The sequence below is a fragment of the Diplotaxodon limnothrissa genome, linkage group LG10 (genome assembly GCF_057381915.1).
Source record: "Diplotaxodon limnothrissa isolate DT_005_m linkage group LG10, D_limnothrissa_male_GT1.1, whole genome shotgun sequence".
NCBI lineage: Eukaryota > Metazoa > Chordata > Actinopteri > Cichliformes > Cichlidae > Diplotaxodon > Diplotaxodon limnothrissa.
Window position 1 is genome coordinate 11410546 of NC_140605.1, and position 22984 is coordinate 11433529.

General features: G+C 39.3%; 1 protein-coding gene across 1 annotated transcript; it reads right to left on the bottom strand.

The window, feature by feature from the left end:
- Nucleotides 1–2182: 2182 nt before the first annotated feature.
- Nucleotides 2183–20789, bottom strand: ammecr1 (AMMECR nuclear protein 1). Its single transcript, XM_085364382.1, has 6 exons — nt 19211–20789; nt 11789–11899; nt 8192–8306; nt 7468–7558; nt 7253–7349; nt 2183–5564 (listed from the first exon to the last, which is right to left on the bottom strand). Exons 1-6 carry the CDS (start codon nt 19681–19683, stop codon nt 5450–5452), a joined length of 1002 nt encoding a protein of 333 aa, XP_085220508.1. The 5' UTR covers nt 19684–20789; the 3' UTR covers nt 2183–5449.
- Nucleotides 20790–22984: the final 2195 nt, after the last annotated feature.

Here is a 22984-nt window from a genome sequence, read left to right on the forward strand (position 1 = left end):
TGTGCTCTTAGTAAACATACCATTCACAGTTTTCATTAGGGGAAACCTCCATGTACAATGCAAAACAATGAGAATTGCTGAGGGCAAATTTGGTGTTTAAAAAGAAAATAAGATGCCAGAACACTCACGGGGGATCACATTGTTCTGCCAATTACACCAAATATTATCCTGCTCCATTACTGAAGACCATACAAGTTAACCGGACTCTTGCCCATGCTGCCTTTAAACTGGACCATGTTCCCTGAAAAATAAATGTTTAGGCATACATTAGTTCAACACGTAATTAAAGCAGGACAAACTGTAACTGTCCAAACAGCATAATGCATAGGTGTAATATAAAGTTTAGACCACCATCAGTCAGCTGAAGATACTGGAGGTTAGTTTAGCTAATTTAGTGTACATGCTGCAAGAAAGTAGAATGACACGTTCTCTTTCAAGTTGATTTTGTAATTTTTTTTATTGAATAAATGATTTTAAAAGGTAACAATGTTTAAAACTACATGATCTTCACAGCCATTGCTTACATACTCAGATAACCCATCTATATATATTCTTTCAACCCTCCCCACACTTGTCTTTTGCAATTTTTTGCTAATTTCTTTTTTTATGGTTTTTTTTTTTTTTTATTGAGTCATACTATCATAATAAATGCCCATTTCAAGTCTTGTCACACTAACAGCTATTCAATAGGAAAAAAGGAAGGGTCTAGCTCTACAGGGGTTGGATTTGAAGTTCCCAGTTCATATTATTCCATCAACAATTTGTCAAGTTACTAAAGCAGAAGGAAAAAAACAAGGATCCAAAATGTTTTTTTTGTTTTTTTTTAAAGAAATGAAATAAAAGTTGGTATGAGGAGTTACACCAGGTAACCCTCCCAGCCCATCAGGCCACTGCAACAGAAAAAAGTCATTTTGTACAGTGACACGTCTTAAGAAGTCAGTGTCTCAAAAATTCAGAACATAGAAAACCACTAAAATAATTTTGAAACTAGATCCAAAATATTCCTTTGAAAAGAATTTATTTTGATGTACAAAAACAGTCATTTTCCTTTTTTTTTTCTTTTTCTTAGGTTTTTTTTTTATATAATAAAACTCTCAAACACAAGTTTATTGTAGTTCTTATTTCTTTTGTCATTATTATTATCATCATCATTATTATTATTATTATTATTATTGATTCATTTCTTCTTTTTTTCTAAATTCATCTATCAGTGCGATTGTATACCAGTGCAGCTACTGGGTCCAGAGTAAAGAAAACAGGCTTTTTCATCTTTAATGGCATAAAAAAATAAGGAATAAATCCATAGTTCATACAAAGTATAACTGCTGGTCTTTAGGGGAAAAAAAAACATTTATAAACCCATAAAGCTAGGAGGCACACCATGGGATTTTCATTTTTGAAAATTATAGCAATAATAATAATAATAATAATAATAATAGTAATAATAATAATAATATTAATAAAACAAAACAAGTAACAACAACTTGCAACCATTTTTAACCATCCTTGAGGCCAATTACGGCTTCAGAGATAGAGTCAATGAAAAAAAATCATTGAAAAATTGAGTTGCTTATTAAGTCAAGACAGTTGAGAAAAATCGCACATTTAAAACAAACGAAAAGAAAAGAAAGAAAAAAAAAGACAAAACATTTTGTCAATTGCAGGGTTTTTTGTTTTTTTTTTGTTTTTTTGGAAGGACAGGAAGCCAGGCCTGAAGAGCAGCATTTGGGCATGGCCGCTGGCATCTTTGGTTCAGTCAAACATACGAAGGTAACACGAGCTTGAGCATTCCACGAAATATGAGAATGACCACGCAAGGAATGCTGAGGCTGAACTCTAACCCTGGTATGGAACCAAAACACAATCTGCTACAGACAAACTACAAATGTCGTTCCATAAGATCCCATGAGGTATTAATGCTTTAAACAGTTAAACCAGTACAGAAGCAGGACTGTTTTCTGTGTCCTTACGTAAAATATTAACTCTCCGTCCCATTTTAGGAGATGCTTTCCTTCAACGTGGCTAAAAAAAAAAAAAAAAAAAAAAAAAAAAACCAGGATCGTTCACTAGTCAACAACTCAAACTCTTTGAGGAGGTCAAACGATTCAGCAGCTAGAAGAAAAACTAAGGATTTGTTGTTTTCTTTTAAAAAAAAGAAAAGGGAGAAGAAGAAGAAAAAAAAAAAAAAAAAAAAAACAGCATCAAATTTTGCAGGAGGAGGCTAAAGACGACCACGACTACTGTCACCATCTACCGAACGACATACATCACACACCTTGACAAACTAGGCCATGAGGCTGGGCCACAGTGTAGGGAGCGATCAAGGGGAATGAGGTTAACTTGTGACTTCTTGTCCTTTCAAACCTGCAAGGGGTGTTGACTTGCACTGGTAGGAAAAAAACTAAACAAAAACAAACAAAATACAAACAAAATAAAAACACCTGTTGAACAGATCTGCATATATCAAGGATAGTAAAGGTAAAACATGTAAGATTTTCTCTTAATATATCACTGGTAAATTGTAATGACGACCGCAGACAGTACATTCCATAGCCCCTGTAACGTGTTGCTTCTGGGACTTTTCCTTCTTCACTATATTCCGTATTTCCCATAGGGAATTGATCCCAAAATAACCCACAGTGAACTTCGTGAAAGCAGAGGTTGCTGGGGGCTACTGTATGAATTGGTGACTATCATACTTCGGTATTAAAATGTGCCGTCATGACTCATTTCACAGGAATGTACTAAAGAGAAAATCTTATATGTATCATCTTTAAGTATGATATGATCAATGAGTCCGCATGACCAGTCACGAGATGTGACCACCCCAATATGAGGTCAGATAGCACCATATTTGTCTTAAATCTCTTAATGGTTAATAAGAGTGTGTAAGCCATAGATCAAGCATATCATGGATAAAACCATAGGTCTCATACTCATACATACATGCAACAAAATACATTGCATGTGTATACAAAGACATATGTAAAAGAGCATGGTCAATTTGGTTTTGCAGCAGAAAAATTCAGGTTGTGCTGTGTTTAAATGGACCAGGAAATGACCACCTGGCTGTTCCTCCTCGTCATGTAGTGTACAAGGAGACGCAGTTTGAACACCACAGCGGCTGACGTCACCTTTAAGAGCAGGGGTTGGGGTTTTTTTTTTTCGCCAGCTGGGTGAAAAAACTGAAGGCTGCGGGCATCCAGCTGCCCTCTTAGAGAGAGCACTGGCATTCTAAAGCAGGAAAACGTCATGTGGCTCTTTCCTACGCTGTGGTGTGATGATGGAAAAGAGAAGAGCGACAGAGGGACACTCAGGGCATCATCTACTGGTCCATTGTTTTTTTTCCTTTCTTTAAATCATTCATTTAAGGCAACACAACTGAAATCTGGGTCATTTCGGGTTACTGTGGATGGAGTGCCAAAAGCCCTTGACATTTTTGCATAAAGAAAAAAATACCTGTCAGTTAGTAAAGGCTGTTACAAAGAAAGATGTTGGTCAAGTAACAAGAACCTCTCAAAAATTCCAGTTAGCGAACTAAAACCCGAAACAAGCGACCCGCACGACGATCCTCCAAGACTCAAACGTTCTGACAAGTAAAGCCAACTATCCAGGTGTGTGTGCGGATGAGACTCACAGCAAGTAAATATCTGGATGGGAGATGGCTTGTTGAGTCTTTATGTGTAGGCTTTTTCATATATACGTAGACCTCGACTGCGAGCCACTGAGCCCCGTGCAGAGAATCTGTTCCAACTAATTCAACTGTGTTTGCTTCAACCTGACTGCCCATACAAGCTGACAAAAACGTTACTAGCGCCGTGGACACACAAACAGGATCAATGGGATCTCACTAAAGTACCGGAGCAGAATGGCAGTAGTGCAGTTTCAACAACTACGTTGACTGGCTGCACTTCTAAACAGCACAATGACATGAACGTCTACATGACACAAACATGGTAATGAGATCACTTCCTTTGTGCGTCTTCAATGGATCAAAATGACAGCTTTGATACATAATACTTTGTGGACGAGTGACCATTGTTAGCTATAATGTAAAGAGACGAGACAATCTTTCCCCATTAGCGTGGGCAACATGCAGCACATTCAGCAAATGACTAAACCCACCTGGTTTGACAAGTATATCAAGTGATGCGGTCTGTCTCGAAACTGGTTTTGCATTCAGAAGCTGGAGACTTGATACATCTACCAGAGGTTAAAGAATGCAAAACCAAACAACGGACTACAAAGTGTGGAATAGAGAGAAGACATTATGGCTTTGAGTAGTTATAGCATGTCCCTGTCAAGTGACTCCCTGCCAGTAAACTCAGAAACAAACACATACGTTCAACTTAAATCTAAGTATTACTCAGCCATGCTTTTTGGGGTGTTTTTCCTCCCCTCTGTAGGGACCTGTAGTTGTGCCCGCTCCCCCTCTCCAATGCAGAGAATTTTACACTGTTTATTAATAAATCACTGTGACACGATTATCCCTGGACAAAATGGCTTCCTCCAGCAGTTACTTTAAACTGAAAGAAGTTTAAAAAAAATGATTAAAACAAAAACCGATAAGGGACACAGCTGTTCATGGTTTAGAGCTTCCACACCAAAACACTACAAATACTCAGAGGGGGAGGTTTCCAAACTCTTTTGTAGGGGAATCTTTAAGTATCATCCAATTTCTACTAGTTTTTTGTCTTGTGGCAGACCAATGTCTATATCCACACACAGAAATCACACACACGATTGTGAGCTCAATCAATAAATATTGCCAGCAAAAGCTGGTCAAGAGGCACCACAATCCTACCATCTATACTTTGGAGTATACATATTCCAATACATAGTTCCAACTACAACACTACAAGAGTTTACAAGCTAAAACAAACCTCAGTCTTTTTTTTTTGTTTTGTTTTTTTGAGAGGAATCAAGAAGAGACGACAGCCTTTGAAAACTGCAGTTGCCTTGCTACATGGTGTTACATGTTTAAGAGTAGGTTAACGTAAAGATTAAGAAAAAAAGAAAATTCTTAGTAAATGTAAAAATTGTAGCAAAGCTTAAACAACAGAAGCGCGAGACTAATCCACTCGAAGAGACTTCCTTCCATCCACAGACTTAAACACCTGATTAGGTTCGCTGAAAAGATTAATAAAATCTAACGTTTGATTAAATTTCCAAAAATATGAATGAACGGGGGGTTTCAGATATAGGAATACATATGCTGCAAAAACGTAACCACAGGCAAAGAAAAGGAAACGTGTGGATTTCTTGTCAGAATCAAATAACGCTTCGTTGCCACCCGTTGCCATGTCAACGTCTGGGAGACGGCCAGCATGGCAACGGAAACTATCATCATAAAATGGTACAGTAGTAGAAATAGCTAGACCAGGAGGGGGCGGGCTCTCCTGGGAAAAGGTCCGCGGAGAGGTCCAATGATTGGTCATGCGGCTCGCTGTCAGGAATAATGGTTGTAGGGTGGTAGAGGGTGCCCAATGCCATTCTGGTAGTGATGGTGCTGGCGGTGGGCGATGTACTCTGCATAGCCCATCGTCATCTTCTCGCTACGGTACCTGGGGACAAAAAGAGATGTGTTGTGATGGCTAACTGCTCTAATCCAGTGTTAGGAGAGTCATGATCACTCTCACTTTGCTCTTCATATACAGTCCAGTGTCAGTGCTAAAATAGGCTGCATGTTCAGTAGCTATCAAAACTAAAGCAGCAGGCCCACAGATGATACTTTACTTGTATGCGTGATTTCTTTTACTAAACCTGACTCATACAATAACCATGATGCAACTTCCTGGAAAGAATTACGTTTAAAACAAAATTTACATAAAAGATGGATGTAGGCAATGTGCATCACACGTTGGCTAGCAACGTGAACATTTTCTAAACTTCAAGCTCAGCATTTCCACTGTTGCCATCTTAGCTTTTTGAAACCAGACATCAGTATCACTCAAAGAGACAGACAGTGCACACACTGCAGTAAACCATACATTAACTTTCTTTTTTTTACTAAAGGGGACCATAAGTTACTAAATGAACATCCTGTTATATTCAGCAAGGCTTTTAACTAGTAACTGAGACCAAACAGGAAGATATTTACTGAGGATATAGATTGAGGAAAGTCAGGGACATCTTTCCATATATTTCAGTACAACTGGTCTTGTTTGCCACCAGGGGTCAACCCTTGCTGGCCATTAAAAGATTACAGATTTCTAGCACTTCTGTTAATGCAGTCTGCTAATACAGTCTACAATATGGACTTTAGCTGTGTTATGCTAATGAGGGCTAATGTGGCCTCAAGAAGGGATATTCAAGCAGAGGAGAGTCTTTTTTTTTAGTGTCCACGAAGTAGCAACGAAAACTGCAGCCAGAAATTTCAATTTCACTTAACCTCCTAGGACCTGGTGTCCGCATATGTGGACATCACATTTTGGGATGTCTAGACCAAAAATACTACATTTTTCTCTACAAGAAAATACAAAATTTAGGTTAAAAAAAAAATAAATCTGCTAATTCTTTGTTTTTACATTCATCAGGTCCCAATCAATCCAAATAGCAAAGAAAAATTCAAAATGCATGTCATGAAAGAGTTTGGGTTTTAGGAGGTTAATGGGAGCTCTAAAAGCAAATGAGTCACCGCAAACTGATAGTTTTATACCAGAATATATTTAATATTTTATATTTACATCTAAATATTTTATAGCCTAGTGCAAGGCAGAATGCATTACTGGTGAAGTTATGATCCTGATTTTTATATTACTGAAGAGTAAATAGCAGCTAGCCACAGTAACTGGATGCAGCTTGATAGTGTTAGCTGAAACTTTGTCCAAAAAACAAAAAACCCTTGGACAAAGCCCCTTGAGCTAAGGTTTTAAACCATTACTTCACATAACAAAAGGGTGATGTCACTGTGGTTACACCCATCTCTTACATCCTGGGTTTTCTTCTTTTGCCTGCCACTGTCTCACTTCAGCCTCAACAAAAGTGGCATGGCAGTTCCTGGAACATTTGCACATAGTTTCCTCAAGAGCCACAAAAGGTTTAATCAACAGACTCAACATATGCCTTTTCACATATGCACATAGGTACATCCAGACACACTGACGTATACAACTATTTGTGCTGGTTCTGTTAAGCCTTGTGCACGTCAGGTAAAAGGATCTAAATGAAAGTGTGCTGCAAGAACAGAGTACAGCAGTGACGCATTAATGTTTCAGCATTAGATAATTCAATCAATTAAATGTAATCTTACCTGGTTAACTTAATGGTCTTCCTGAAGTCATTTGTGATGGGAGCTTTGTAACCTCCCTTTCGTAGTAAGGAATCTATGGTTTGAATGTGGTCCCAACCTAGTTAAAGTAAAAGGAGTGAAAAGCAATTCCACATATTCCCTACTCTGTTCAATACAACTCAGTCTTTATTAAAAGCAGAGGAAGCTAGATTGTTAGAGGCACAAGAAGATCTTACCTTGCTCCTTTGCAACCTCTGGTAGGTAGGTGGCGGTGCGTTTTGATCCTTTTTCATTGAAAAATTCTATCCTAATACCGTGAACACCCACCTAGAATTCAAGACAGGCACAAAAATAAATCCCTATAAATCTCTTCATCCAATGAAGACAGAGCTGTGGAGAAACAGGTTATTCCATTCAAAATGCACTTCCAAGTTAATGATGGAATCTGTTTTACATTTTTCATCTAAATGCAATGTACTGCATGGTTGAAGCTCCAGTTTATTACACGATATTCTCATTTTTGTTCACATATTATTCTTAATTTTCAGTCTTCTGCTGGAAATTAAAACTACAATTAAAAAATGGTACTATTGATCAAACTGTAGCTCCAAATCATATTTATTTTCACAGATAACAGCTGGTAAAGACATCTACTGATGTTTTGGAAAAGCATACAGCACCCAATCAAACTAATCCAATTTTGAAAGCCAGAAAACTTTAATTTAAAGCAGACTTTTTTCTCTTTTATAAATACAATGCTTTAGAACTATGCTGCCACTTCAAGAATGCTGGGTATGCCTTCAAGTGACAAACCCAGAAATAACGTGTGGACACATTCGTGTACAATAATAGCTTGAAGAATGAGATGCACGTGAGTCTGCATCAAAGCTGCAAAGCACCACAAAAGTGCGGGGGCAAAAGCCTGTGCTCAGCCATGTTCAAGCAAATAACATCTCTTACCTCCCAGTCAAGGTAATCACCGACGTCTTCAAAGTTGGTGAGAAGAGACACTGAGCAGAAGAGGCGAGGCAGCTCATCCCTTGTCATAGGGGGGAAGCGGCTGTCTTTAAGGGCACTGGAGACATCAAAGTACAAAAGCAAAACAGCATTACAAGAGGTGACTCAGCACAGGGATGCAGGGTGCTGGTATGTAACAGATATAGTAGCACACTTTGCAACAGAATGAAATATGTTTTGCTTGTTTTGGGGGGGGGTTTTGTCTTTTTTTTTGGGGGGGGGGGGGGGGGGGGGGGGGGGACGACTAGTGGACTTTCCATGTCCACAAGTCTGTGTGATGTAAATTTCCTCATCAGACAGTGAATGTGAAGACCCATTCGGATGGCCAGCCGGCCTGTTTTGTTTTTGTTGACTTGTCCACAGAGAATTTACATTACAATGTATCAACTGCACATGCACCTCAGGTGGCGTTCTTCAAAGGAGTATGACAGGAACGACTATTTAGCCATCGGGTCTCCAGCTGTCCGCATCCACAACAGAGTATAATCGAGGCAGTCTCAGTTACACCACTTGCACCGTTTAGTTGTGACTCAACTTCTCTTCTACGACTGGCCATAAACAAACCAAGCCTATTTAGGAGTGGGGATACAAGTGCACAAGCTTGTAATAAAGCATACTTGCAGCCATGTTGAATGTCGGATACTGCCTTTCATGAAACCAGACTATTTGAGGAAAAGGAAAAGCCATCTCCTGAACATATTTAACATTTACAAGCTAACTGACAGGTTTTAATTCTATATGAGCTATTTATCTGTATATACTACAAGGATGTCAAAGGAACAGAAGCAGGTCAGCACTGCTGCTTTCCACAGTGGCAAAAACCAGTAAAAGGTGGTTTAGCCTCACCAAAAACATGAATTACACCACTGTTTACTGATAACACTAGTGGAAGATCCATATGTCTGATTACCCCACCTTTCTTGAATTGATTGGGAGGATCTGACGCTTTTCCCATGATTGTTTGCTTAGCATAAGATGCTCCATTCCCAACAACTTTCTATCTATTTATTTCCTAATCCACTACGGTTTCTTGATCTTTTGCCACTCAGACAAGTTTTTGTGCAGATTGCACACTTTTTAATTGTCTTAGGCCTAGAGCTGGGCGATAGAACGATAACGATATGTATCGCGATATAACTTTTACTCGATAGAGAAATTAAGCTATCGCGATAGACCTCGCCGCTCTTGTCCTCTTAAAAAAAAAAATAATAATAATAATAATAATAATAATAATGTCAGCCAATCCAAATTAAGTAGCGCAGAGCCGAACCAATCACAGCCGCAGCGTCATGTCGCGTGACTTGTTAGTACAGCACAAGTGCCAAGCCGCACGTGTGTTTGTTTGGGAAGCAGCCAGCGGGTAATGGAGGAAATGAGTGTGCCGACTAGAAAAATCAACCGAGCGTGACCGAAGAGAAAACAGATGATGGTTCCAACGCCGGAGAGATTGTCGAACGGAAGAGCCATAGAAGTTCCGTAGTGTGAAGGTATTTCGGCTATTTCAAGTCTGACAAAAAAACAGAGTAGCGTGCACTGTAAATTGTGCCGAAAGCAAGTCTGGAAATACAATAAACTGGTGCATGCGTCACACTGCGCCACGTTATTGTTTCGGTGAAATGAATTTCTACAATACTGTTAATTCTACTCTCTTGCAGTGTTTAAATGCTTACATATACACACAGTTACTGTCCCTCCACACATACGACTCGGTTCTGCTTCTATGCCCCAGCTTTGTTTACTTTTTCCCACCGAGGCTTCTAGACTTCTGATTGGCCAACATTTCTGCACGGTTAGGAATCTAGCGCCACCTGCTGCTTTGGCATGTTCATAGCAGCGTTTTCCTTCATTTCTGCCTTTATGTGTGGACGGGATTATTTTTTAAAACGAAAACGGAAAATCTCCGTTTTCAAAAATACCCGTGTACGTGTGGACGTAGCCTCAGTCTCTGACTGGAAGCGCTAATTCGTCATTCGGCTTTTGTCAGACTAAAGTAACTGTTAAAACTGTTTGAAAAGCTCAGCTATACAACAAGGAGAGATTGAGAATTTCCTTTTAGTTCTCAGTTTATTTGATATTGACAAAAGTTAGTCAGTTTTGTCTGTTCTTCTGTAAAACAAACTAAGATTTATTTTTAGAATTCATATTTTGTTTCTAAATAGAATTGACAATTTAGTCTGTTTCGTTTGTTCTATTTTGAAACTTAAACGCTTTAGCGGCTGCCTTTTGTGTAGTTTGCAATATTTGCCTTTATTTATCTGAAAAAGTCTCATGTTCCTTAAGTACATCTACCCTGTTGAACTTATTATGGGAAATAAATATTTAAATAAAAACAAGCTGCTGATTATTTCACATTTTACTTGTGAGCAACGGCACATTTAAATCTTACAAATATAGTTATTTGGCTTATATCGTGATAGATATCGTTATCGCCTGAAATGAAAAAAACATATCGTGATATGAAAAAATCTCATATCGCCCAGCTCTACTTAGGCCTTTTTTCAGCGATTTTGCCTTTTTTTTTTTTTTTTTGCTTTGGTCATTCATAATCATCACAAACGGGGGTAGTTAAGACTTGGTGAATGTGAGTGTCATTCTACAGACACGTCTTAGCAAAGACCAACACAGCAGTTAAGACCAGCTGTTGAAACTTATCCAAGATCCTAATGGAGATAGATTACATGCCAACACATACCACACACAGGCAGTGTAGTTCAAGAACAGTGATGCGTGGCACAAATGTCCTAACAACTGCTAGTGAATGGTGCACTTTCGTGTTGTTTAGCCTTGTCGCATGGACAGTGTTATGGCACCTGCACTGAGACAAGACAACTGCATTTTTGCATGAGCATAAATGGTTATGTAGCATTCTGCTTGACAAATGACAAACACAATCGTGGCACTGCACATTCAGAACCTAAACAGTATTTTTATTTGTCTTCTTTAGACAAAGGTAAATCTTTATGTCGCTTGTTTTTAATACCAAAAGAAAAGGTGGTCACAAGATAGGAGACCTCCATGTATCTCCAGAACAGCTTCAGTCCATGTTGGCATTGATTCTCTCAGTGTTTGGAAGTCTACTATAGGAGCAAAAACACTGTCCACAGTGTTCGGCATCTGATAACCGAGGGGAAGAACTAACGTCTTTCCAAAAAGCCTACGATGACTTCTCCTTATTACACCCTTCAGTGATCTGCATTCCTGGGATTCAAGGGTTCATGTTTGTCCTTTAATCACACTACTTTTTTTTTTCCCAAATAGATGTCATTAATTCAAACCTTTACGGAAAACTAAAGAACATTATTGTGGAATATTTTCCAAGCCCCAGGATCAGGAATCAAAGACAAACATCAGTTCCACTCAAAACGCAGCACAAATGAAATTTAAAAAATAAATGAATTTAAAAAAAAAACCTTCAATATGACTTCAATTTACTCTTTTTTCCCCACTAATAACATTTTGTGCCGTTTCTGAATGTTTCTTCTCTGTGACAGAGGTCTGCAGCTCTGAAGCACAAATTAGCGAGTCCCCATTTTTGCTTACCTGGTAAGGGTGTACTCCCTGAGTCCTGAGTGCAGATTCATGGCAGAAAATGTACCTATACAACCCCTCAACCGCTTGTCTCTGCCTATTTTCCATGTGACAAACAGCGGGCTGAAAAACAACAGACGAACAAGATACTGTGTTAAAGTAGTTGAACATTAATGTGTTTACACAAGATGAGAAATGCCTACTCAGGGCTTATAAAAGCTCATTAGAAGTACACATCGGCGAGTTTTTTGCAGCTAGTAAGACAGACCTTTTCACATTGGACTGAAATGGGACAAGTGTCTCACATTATTACGGATTAATTGTCATCAAAGACTTTAGCCCATAGCACTGGGCCATATGTCCAGCCACAACAGAATAACCCAAATCTCTTTTTGAAACAATGATTTTCTACACTTACTACATTTTCCAGCTTTTATGGTAGCGGGTAAAAAAAAAAAAAAAAAAAAAAAACACATACTGGAAAAAAGAAACCAACTACACAAGTTTTTTGTTTGTTTTTAAATTCCTCATTGGACTCACTGTGTGGAAAAACACCGAATTACTTAGTTACATGCTGTTTCACTGGAGCCAAAAGTGCATTAGGCAGAGAACAGGACAGTAAAAGGTACACACCTCCTTTTGGTTTGCATACATTCATCAAGCATTGCTGAGTACAACAGTCAATGCTGGAAGGCATCATGGCATGTCCATGGCAAAAACCATGCAAAACCGGGTGTATGGCCCATGGAGAATTATGGAAATAAGAACACACACCCCATCTACCCTGCATACCTTTTTGTCATCTGTCCAATGTGTGTCTGAAACACTATACTTAAAGGGTTTTTTTGTCATCTATAGCTTCACATTGTAAAAAAAACGAAAAGAAAATAATAAATACATAAATTTTATATACACACACTATATATGTATATTGCATCATGTACAGTCATTTGATTATGTAAAGTTTTATTCTCACATGCCACTGTAGGGCTCCAAATGATCTCTTTCCAGATTAAAACCACCAGTCAGATTCTAAGTACAGATAAAAATAATTCAGCATTCAATTCAAAATTCAGCATGACACTTTTACAGTTTAGCTACAAAGGTTTCACAGTATTATTATATCCCTGCCAAATTATTCAGTGACAGAACAGTCTTTTCCAGCATCTCTGAGTTCACTCCTAAAATATTGGACATGCGCAAAGCCTAAGAAAAAAAAAGGGTGTGTTTTATCTGAAAACATTTAAATGATATTTTATACAAATCAAAATGACTCCTGGTTCAATGAAGTTTCATTTATCTAAAAAATAAAATAAAATACATTTAAAAAACTAAAACTTAACTAGTTTAAGTGGCTTCAGCTGGCAACAGAAGTGAATGATTTTCTTCCGTTAGATGGTAATGTAGTCAAAAAAGGAGCCATTATTCATTTATTCTGGTAACGCAGTGGATCAGTACACTCAGAAACTTAGCATGATTTCTACATTTTAATTTATTTATTTATTTTAAATTGTAAACCTTAAATTTCAGTGGCTGCTTCACTTCAAAACTTTTACAAAATTTGTATCCAATAAAACATTTTATTAAGCAATGCCTACCCATTCAACATTGCTCATTCCTACTAGGGGTCCACTATGCGTGTAGTTCCCAAAGCGCATATGGATGCATCTCAAAACCAGCTCTCTGCTTTACTAACAACACACGCCGAGTCTATTTTTAATGGGAGCCGGGTCAAGCTGCACAAACCAGATGGTGAGGGCAGGAAGTCAGATGCAGGAACGGCACAGAGCATCCGGTCTGGAGTTTCAAATTAACCTCACCCAGACTAAAGGGTCTGGTATGATTTGAAAGAACTGAACAAAACGGTCACAGTCACGAGCACGCCATATTCCTGCTGTGTCAGCTAGCAGCTAGTCAGCTAATTTAGCTGACGAGCCTTGCTAACATGACTGTGGGAGCAGCTGGTGGACGGCATAAGTTATTAGTCTCCTTGCAGTAAAAATACAGCAAATGTATTTTAAATACACTCAAATATTTCATTACATTTAAAGCGGATGCTAAATAGCTGTAAATCCAAAACTAGATAAACAGAAAAAAATGCAGACAATGTTTAATGTTGTTTGATCATTGAAATGGATGCACGGGAAACACAACAAACTCATGTTTATGTCTTCAGAACACACATTTTTATCCCTCAAAATTTTGATATCATCACAACTAATGTGACTTTGCAGAGCTGATCGACTAACTGCGCAGAGCAGTGCATCTATGTCAAATACAGCAGCATTGTTGCAGCATTTAAATAATTCAAACTGACAATGGCCCCAAGAGAAGGGCATGTCAAGGGCACCCAAGACCATGAGTTGCTCAAACCTGTGGGAGTTTTTCTGTGTGGCCATTAGCATGCTACATTCCTAGTAGAGCTGGGCGATAGAACGATAACGATATGTATCGCGATATAACTTTTACTCGATAGAGAAATTAAGCTATCGCGATAGACCTCGCATCTCTTGTCCTCTTAAAAAAAAAAAAAAAAAAAGGTCAGCCAATCCAAATTAAGTAGCGCAGAGCCGAACCAATCACAGCCGCAGCGTCACGTCGCGTGACTTGTTACGTAAAGCACAAGTGCCAAGCCGCACGTGTGTTTGTTTGGGAAGCAGCCAGCGGGTAATGGAGCCAGCGGGTAATGGAGGAAATGAGTGTGCCGACTAGAAAAATCAACCGAGCGTGACCGAAGAGAAAACAGATAATGGTTCCAATGCCGGAGAGATTGTCGAACGGAAGAGCCATAGAAGTTCCGCAGTGTGAAGGTATTTCGGCAATTTCAAGTCTGACAAAAAACAGAGTAGCGTGCACTGTAAATTGTGCCGAAAGCAAGTCTGGAAATACAATAAACTGGTGCATGCGTCACACTGTGCGCCACGTTATTGTTTCGGTGAAATGAATTTCTACAATACTGTTAATTCTACTCTCTGCAGTGGTTAAATGCTTACATATACACACAGTTACTGTCCCTCCACACATACGACTCGGTTCTGCTTCTATGCCCCAGCTTTGTTTACTTTTTCCCACCGAGGCTTCTAGACTTCTGATTGGACAACATTTCTGCACGGTTAGGAATCTAGCGCCACCTGCTGCTTTGGCATGTTCATAGCAGCGTTTTCCTTCATTTCTGCCTTTATGTGTGGACGGGATTATTTTTTAAAACGAAAACGGAAAATCTCCGTTTTCAAAAATACCCGTGTACGTGTGGACGTAGCCTCAGTCTCTGACTGGAAGCGCTAATTCGTCATTCGGCTTTTGTCAGACTAAAGTAACTGTTAAAACTGTTTGAAAAGCTCAGCTATACAACAAGGAGAGATTGAGAATTTCCTTTTAGTTCTCAGTTTATTTGATATTGACAAAAGTTAGTCAGTTTTGTCTGTTCTTCTGTAAAACAAACTAAGATTTATTTTTAGAATTCATATTTTGTTTCTAAATAGAATTGACAATTTAGTCTGTTTCGTTTGTTCTATTTTGAAACTTAAACGCTTTAGCGGCTGCCTTTTGTGTAGTTTGCAATATTTGCCTTTATTTATCTGAAAAAGTCTCATGTTCCTTAAGTACATCTACCCTGTTGAACTTATTATGGGAAATAAATATTTAAATAAAAACAAGCTGCTGATTATTTCACATTTTACTTGTGAGCAACGGCACATTTAAATCTTACAAATATAGTTATTTGGCTTATATCGTGATAGATATCGTTATCGCCTGAAATGAAAAAAACATATCGTGATATGAAAAAATCTCATATCGCCCAGCTCTAATTCCTAGACACGAGTACATGTCTGGGTTTAATCTGAAGGTTAAGCCCTAGCCCAATGCTCAGCCTTAAAGACTGGCCAGCCAGAGTTAAAAATGGACAAGATTTGTGCCTTTAAGAGAGGCTCCCAAATGTAAATATTGCATTATCACTTCAGTAAATTTGTTCTGCTGTGGAGAATATACCCTTACTGCAATATTTAGAAAGTCAGCACCAAATACTCGCCATTTATTAAACTGCATGACACTTTGCTGGACACGGAAATATTCAGTAAATATGGGATTTACCAAGGTCTGTGCCCCATTGCTGGCATTTCAAATACTCATACTCTCCTTGCAGTGATGCACTTATCCTGATTACCAACGCAATGTCGCTTAATGTTTGAGGGGTTTTTTTTTGCTAAGAGTGGACAAGAGACTGTGGAGTAATTTGCACTAATTTTTTTTTCACAGTTTTTCCTTCTCCATAGTCTCTTATTGGGAGGTACAACAGAAAATGTGGGCTTGAGTGTATCATCACTGGAAACACCTATATAGGCTGCAAGACCAGTATGGGGGCCAACATGAGGAGAATTCTCTTATGAAGGATTTTTGCATTTGTCAGTGCAGTCCTGGAATTAATGAGCAAAAAAATGACTACAACTTAAATATGAAAAATAAACATTTTTTAGTTTTACCACCAAGAATGCATTTCTTATTTAGCTTATTGTGCATTAGGTAAGTCTAGCAACATAAACTCTGGCCTAACAAGCTCTATCTATTTTGTCAGAGACATGTCAGGTGACACCCACCACTGAGTTTTGAGCAATCTGTATATTTGAATGTGTAAGCATTTCTGCCTACAGTTTTCTGACATGCAGTTGAGAGAGACTTGGAAATGTCTGACAGACTTCGAGGATGCCCTTTTATCATTAAAGATTCCTGCAAGCTGGATTTCCTTTCAGAGGTCAAGATAGGGCTGCTCGATTATGGCAAAAATGATAATCACGATTATTTTCACTGAAATTGAGATCACGATTATTTGACGATATTTATTTAACCCTTTAAGACCTACTATAGAACCAAGTCCACCAGAGCTTATATTATTTTTATTTATTTTTTTTACATGCTGTAGTGCCATTTGTGGGAGCATTTCAAGTTGCTATACATCAATACAACTGTTATAGCCCATATTTTAATAATATGTATGCATTAAGTGCATAGTAATTACATAAATTGCAAAAAAGTGCAATAAACTACAAAAAAAATTGAAAATCGCTTTTGTTTTGTTTACATATATTTCTACTTGGAGAAATTTAAGAGGTTTATCCCTCAAAACTTTAAATACAATAAAGTTGCAAAAAATAGTTTCCCACCACAGGAAATTTATTTTGAGTGTCTTCATAGTTTTATTTTGGAGATACAGCAATTTTTATATACTGCAGGAAAAACAAAAAACAATCCTATGATGCAAATTTGCAAAGAAAACAGCATGTGCATCATTTCACTGTGGGAAGTGTTACGAACAGCTGATAGGAACGGCAAAGCGTGTTTCTGGAATATTATGCTTTTGTTCCTGCAAGCGCTTTTTATGCAGTTTTTGCAAAGCTATATGTGGAACGAAACCGTGACCGAGGACAAGCTGATGGCATCAGATGTAAGTACAACTCCTCCGGTTTCATATGCAAAACAAATTATTGCGCTAGCTTACACGGTTCAGGTTCTACAGGGATTTAAAAATAGTTACGCAAAACGGAGCGTGCTGCTCTGACCGGCTTTAAAGGGTTAACAATGACTTTAAAAAAAAATAATATAAAATAGTGTGCAACACCACTGAAGTTTTTTTTTTTTTTTTTTTTTTTTAACTCTTTTCAACCAACGGCAGTCACTCTCCAAATAACTTCTGCTTAGCTTTCCGAGCTTCCCTCGGGTCCTCTTAATCAGCGGTCTCCACCCTTTTTTGCGCCACGGACCGGTTTATGCCCGACAATATTTTCACGGACCGGCCTTTAAGGTGTCGCGGATAAATGAGGGAGGGGCTAATAATCGGCTCAGTCATTTTTAATGATCGTTGAAAGCCCAGATCGTAATCGTGATTAAAATTCGATTAATTGAGCAGCCCTAGGTCAAGATGTCAAAATCAGCATCTCTGCATATTCAACACAATAAATGCAAATAAACACTTGCAAAAAGCAGTGTGTGTGTTACATATGTATAACAGTGTACACAGGGGACCGTTTGCCATGGTAGGTAATGATTTCCATAAACACTGGAATGTTTGAGCTGGTAGATACAAACAACCCACAGCATGCATACACCCAACATGTATACAGCAATGTAATTTATTGTCTGACTAAAGGGATAAGAATGCCTCTGTGTCACGTGACAGTACAATGGAAAGACAAGATTTCTCATTATTTTAGTAATGATCACACAAGATCAAAAAGTTATTTCAAAGTCATCTGGTCTATTATATTTATAATGGTTAATGAAATTGTTGGGTAGGGCTGCCAATGTAAACAACCGTCTTACAGGCTTATGTTGGGTTAAACAACCGCAAGCCAGACGCTATAACATAAGGTGGAGACAAAATGTCTCGGTTGAGGGCGCAGGAATCATACATTTATTGATTTTTTTTTAAACAATTAATACAAAAAACACCTCGTTCAACGAATGCTTCGCATGGTTAAACAGCGAAACAGTTAAACTATCTTTTAGCTCTATTTATCTAACGCCGCCACTGCTCTTCTTTTATCGCCGGTTAAATTAAGCAAAGATTAGTGCTGCTAAGTACTTAGCAAGCACCACCTTTTCTTTGTTGTTTGGTGCCAAAAATCGGGTATTTTTATGTGTTTCTACACTGGTCTTGTCCACACTACACAAAAGCTTGCTGTGAAACCCGCCGGCTGGTTTCGTAGTCATGGTAGCCGAGGTTCTCAGCATATTTACCATTAATTTAATTCCTAAAAGCTTGTTAATACTTCGTTACTAAGCTAATGTAGCTCAAAGCTAAGCCTAGTATGTGGCAAAGCAGAGTTCATTCAGGGCGACTTAAAATATTCTTGATATTAACATACAAAATATTAAAAGTTAACACGTTGAGTCGTATGTTTCACCTAACGAAGCTATCGGTGTTACACTAAAATAAAGTCAACGACGTTATCTTCGTTCAAACCTCTATGATTTTAGACTAAGTGGCTAGCTGGTAACAGCTAAAGCTAGTAGCAAACACCCTTAGCTTACGTTAGCAGTGTTATTAAAGAGTTCGTCTGACAGCACTGTAAACGGTTTCTTTCGCAAAGTGCCAACAGGAAATATAAGAGTGACCTTTCACTCTATCCAGTGACATAAAAGATTACTTTATAAGCACTATATCAAATTCGCTGTAGCGTTAGTGGTCAGCTAGTTTAGCGACAGGCCAGTGTAGACAGTCTCTTCGACAAGGCCCGATATTCCAACTTGGCCAATTCAAGCTGTATTCGCGAGCTTTTCGGTGTAAATTCACGAGAAGCAAAAGGGTGTTTCGAAGTGACAGTTTGAACAGAACCCGGAGCTGAAGCCACGAAGCGTGCTGCCACATACATTTTCTGGGAGAATAGCATAGTGAGCCTTTGACATGCAGCAAACAACAGCAGACAAGAAAATACTCACTAGGGATCATTTGTAAACCTGGGTGTTCTCGGAGGTTGGTATCCGTACAGATGGCAATAAAGCACGTCAAAACAGAAGCAGCACATCTCCGCCGAAACGACCATTTTTCTGCCTCCACTTCCCGAACCAGGTCCTGGGCTGAGATTCGGGGAGAGGCCGGATGTATTATATCCGGCCGGGGCTGGGGACAGAGCGTTTGTGCCGCTGCTACCACTACTACTACTGCCGCTAACGTTACCCCCGGGTCCCCCCAGGCCGTTGGCTCGGCTCACGTTCGCCGCCGCTGCAACTGTCGCGGAGGAGCCAATCCCCAGCTCCGAGCCACAATGTCCGGTTCCTGCCACCCCGCTTCCCGCCCCCACCCCGCCGGGACCCCCTGATCCGGGCGATCCCGACAGTTTCTGCTTCTTCACCCCGCAGCACCCGGCCGCCATCTTGGAACAATCTGCACCGACACACCGCTTCCGACCCATAACCGTCACCGCGGGAAGGGTGGGGGGGAACGCCGACCAGACGTAGAAATCCCACTGCGTTGATACGTACGACGGACAATACTCCACTTTCACTCTTTTATTTTTTGTCGGACGACGAAATAACCGATGTGGCGAGAAGACTGCAGTGTCACCCTAGCGTTGCCTTTAAAAATGCGTGACTTTGCTACGGAAAATCCATAGCTGGGATAAGCAGTTTTTTCTCGAGTAGTCAGCCAGTCCAGCTTTGGATCTCGGTGTTCCAGTGGATCACCTATAACGTCAACTCCCAGCCTAATAGCCCCCCGTTCTCCCTAACACGACACCATCCGCATCCGAGGAGATCACAGTCAGTCCCCCTTAAAACACACAAGTTCAGGGTGGGCACGGTCCGAACAGGCCGCAGATGACAGTAGCCAAGCGGTCCAGATGTGAAGCCGACAGCCAGTGCGCTGTAGCCCCGCTGCACACCTCTCCAAGTGGAAGCCGGGAGCTTGAGTACGCAGGACCCATAAGCTTCAGCACAAATTGCGCACAGTGTCTTGGACAGCGTAGCCCCTCATTGCACCAGCTTGTTTGCTACTGCCTCACGAACTTCTAATTACACAACAGGCCCAGTATGTTGGAATTCCAGACGCTGGGATAGCGCAGAGTAAAATGGCATCTGACAATGCAGGGTTGTCATGGCACAATGAAACGCGTCAGCGCCCAGCAAGTCATATCAGTAACGTTAGCCCACAGTTTGCACCTGCATGATGCCTTTTTCTTGAATCTGGTGAGAAGGAGGGGGGAAGAAATCTCAATAACACCCCCGCGTCAAACGGACAGCTGAAAGTTTTCAGTATAGGTTTGTTTGGAGGTTGTCATCCGTTCATGGGGATACACAGAGAAGAGCATTCTAGTCCGTGAGCCGTGAGAAATCCTCTGGATTTGACGAGCCCCGCATTCGTCTCTCAGCTGCTACAATTCGGTGCTGTTCGGGTAAAAGCCCTGTGATCAGTCTGTGGGCACGGGCATCGGTGTCGTCGGCACACCGGAACCGGATTCAGAAAACGTGTTGCGCCCACTTGCTACACATAATGCGTAGCTTCTGGGGTATCAGATTTGCAATTCAGAAGAAGTGCACAGGGCCGTGGAAGCATGCGCGCTCTTGACGTCCATGCGTGTGTATGTGTATATGCGTGCGTGCATGGTAAAGTATCGGTGCCGACGCCCCCCAAGTTATAAAAGGCATAGGAGCCGACTGACTGCTGTAAACTGATTTGACAGTGTCTGGATTTCACAGCGCTGTGAGTTCGGATAAAGTTACGCACACCGATGCACGTTCTTTTGAGAAACTGCCTCTAATGTAATCTATTCCGAGTGGCCGATTTGAAATGTGGCACACAGACATATCATATGGCCGCTCTCGGGGCTGCTGCTGCTGCTAGAAATGTCGTGGCTTCATCTCATCCAGGACCCTGGAAGAGTAAACAAATAAATACATCCACACACGTCTAATGTCGAGTTCTGTGTTTCCTGAATCGTTCTCTTACCCCACCTCCTTCCCATTCTGCCCTTCAGTCAGGAATTAATATATCAATAAAGAACGGAGTGGGTAGACATTAAACACTGCATGTACAGCAGAGGGAAATAATGCTTAGATGCAGTTGGGAAAGGACATCTTCTTTTCTACGGGCTCTGATAAAGGATGTAGACAGTGAAATTAGCACCTTCACTCCCGTATATTCAAAATACTTGCAGTCAGCTACACAAATACACCTGCCATTAGGTTCACTTTCATTTGAAGGGGGATCACTGATGTCTGTCATATTTAAGACAAGTATTATTTAGACCATTTGCTGCTTTGAACCAGAGTCAAAAAACCAAATTTTTAACTAGATGCTTTGACCAGATTCAATTACATTTGTTTTACAATGTACTTTGTAAAGAAATTACATGCAAAATTTAGATGTGATCAAATTAATTAAAGTCAGCATTTTGGGCTTTGCCTGTGTGTAGGTCTTATCAACACCTACTCCATGATGCAAAAATGAACAAAAATATAACATTCTCATAGATATGTGAACATAACAATAATAACAGGCGACAGTAATATCATTATGACCACAGTGAGAACTCAGCAAAACAGAGAAGTCAAACCACTTATTTACCAAGCCAGCTCTTCCTCATATTCTTTGTTTTTTGTTTTTATACAGCTGTGTGAACATAGGCAGTGACATGCAAGTTTTTGTTTCCTCTGTGCAGTTATTCCGCAGTTTTAGTCTCTTGACTGTAATACTGAAATATTTACCATAGGTTCTTACAGCCTGTTTATTAAATATATAGTTTTATGATACTACGTGATGTTTTTGTCTAACTTGAAACAAATTCTTTATATTTGTGCGTTTGGACAGTTTTAAGCTCAACCAGGTCATTAAATTAAAATGTTCATCTTTAATTTACTTAACTCTTTCCCCAGTGCATTCAGAAGTTGTTCCAAATTATTATCACAACATAGAAGTTTGGTGTCATCTGCAAATAATATTGTTTGTAGTGATCTGGAAATTACACAATGTCATTAATGCATAAAATGAACAAGAATGGTCCTAATACAGATCCATGAGGAACCCCCCAGTTTTAAGTTGTTTGTTATTAATTTGAACAAAAGATGTGTTTGATAAAAGGAGAAAAAGATGTATGTTTGTCAGTATAAATTTATTTAATTCCATTTTATATGTGTTGTATTATCATTTACCCAAACAGAATAAACAACAGTTTTTAGACTCTTTTAAATTTAAGTGTATCAATTTCAGTTTTAACCAAAGCTGAATTACTAAATTTATATGGCAAAACAATTTCTATTTGAGGGACTCAAACAAAATTACAATTTGGCCAACTTTCTAACTTTGAATAGTTAAAATGTACAAAATAAACCCCCACAAAAAAACCCCACAAAAACCCAGAAATAGTGCAATTAATTATCAATTATATTCTAAAATAACCATGTCCAGACAATACATGAATGCAATTTTTTTAAAAAGTTAACAGTTGTCATCTTTACCAAATGTCAATATTCAACAAACGTGAAGTTGAATGAAAGCAGAAAAACATATTTACTTGGATACATCTGTGCCACATCAGAGCTAAATTTAGCTCTGATTTGGGTCCCATCAGACCCCGAGAACAATATTAGGCTTTTTAGCTGATTAACTTTCCAGCAGCCAATGACTTTTTTTTCTGTCAGCTGTTTGTTCTGTGTTACAGTGGGCTTACCAAAGCATTTTCTTTCTTCTTTTTTTTTGCTGGAAACGGTGCTGCTGAA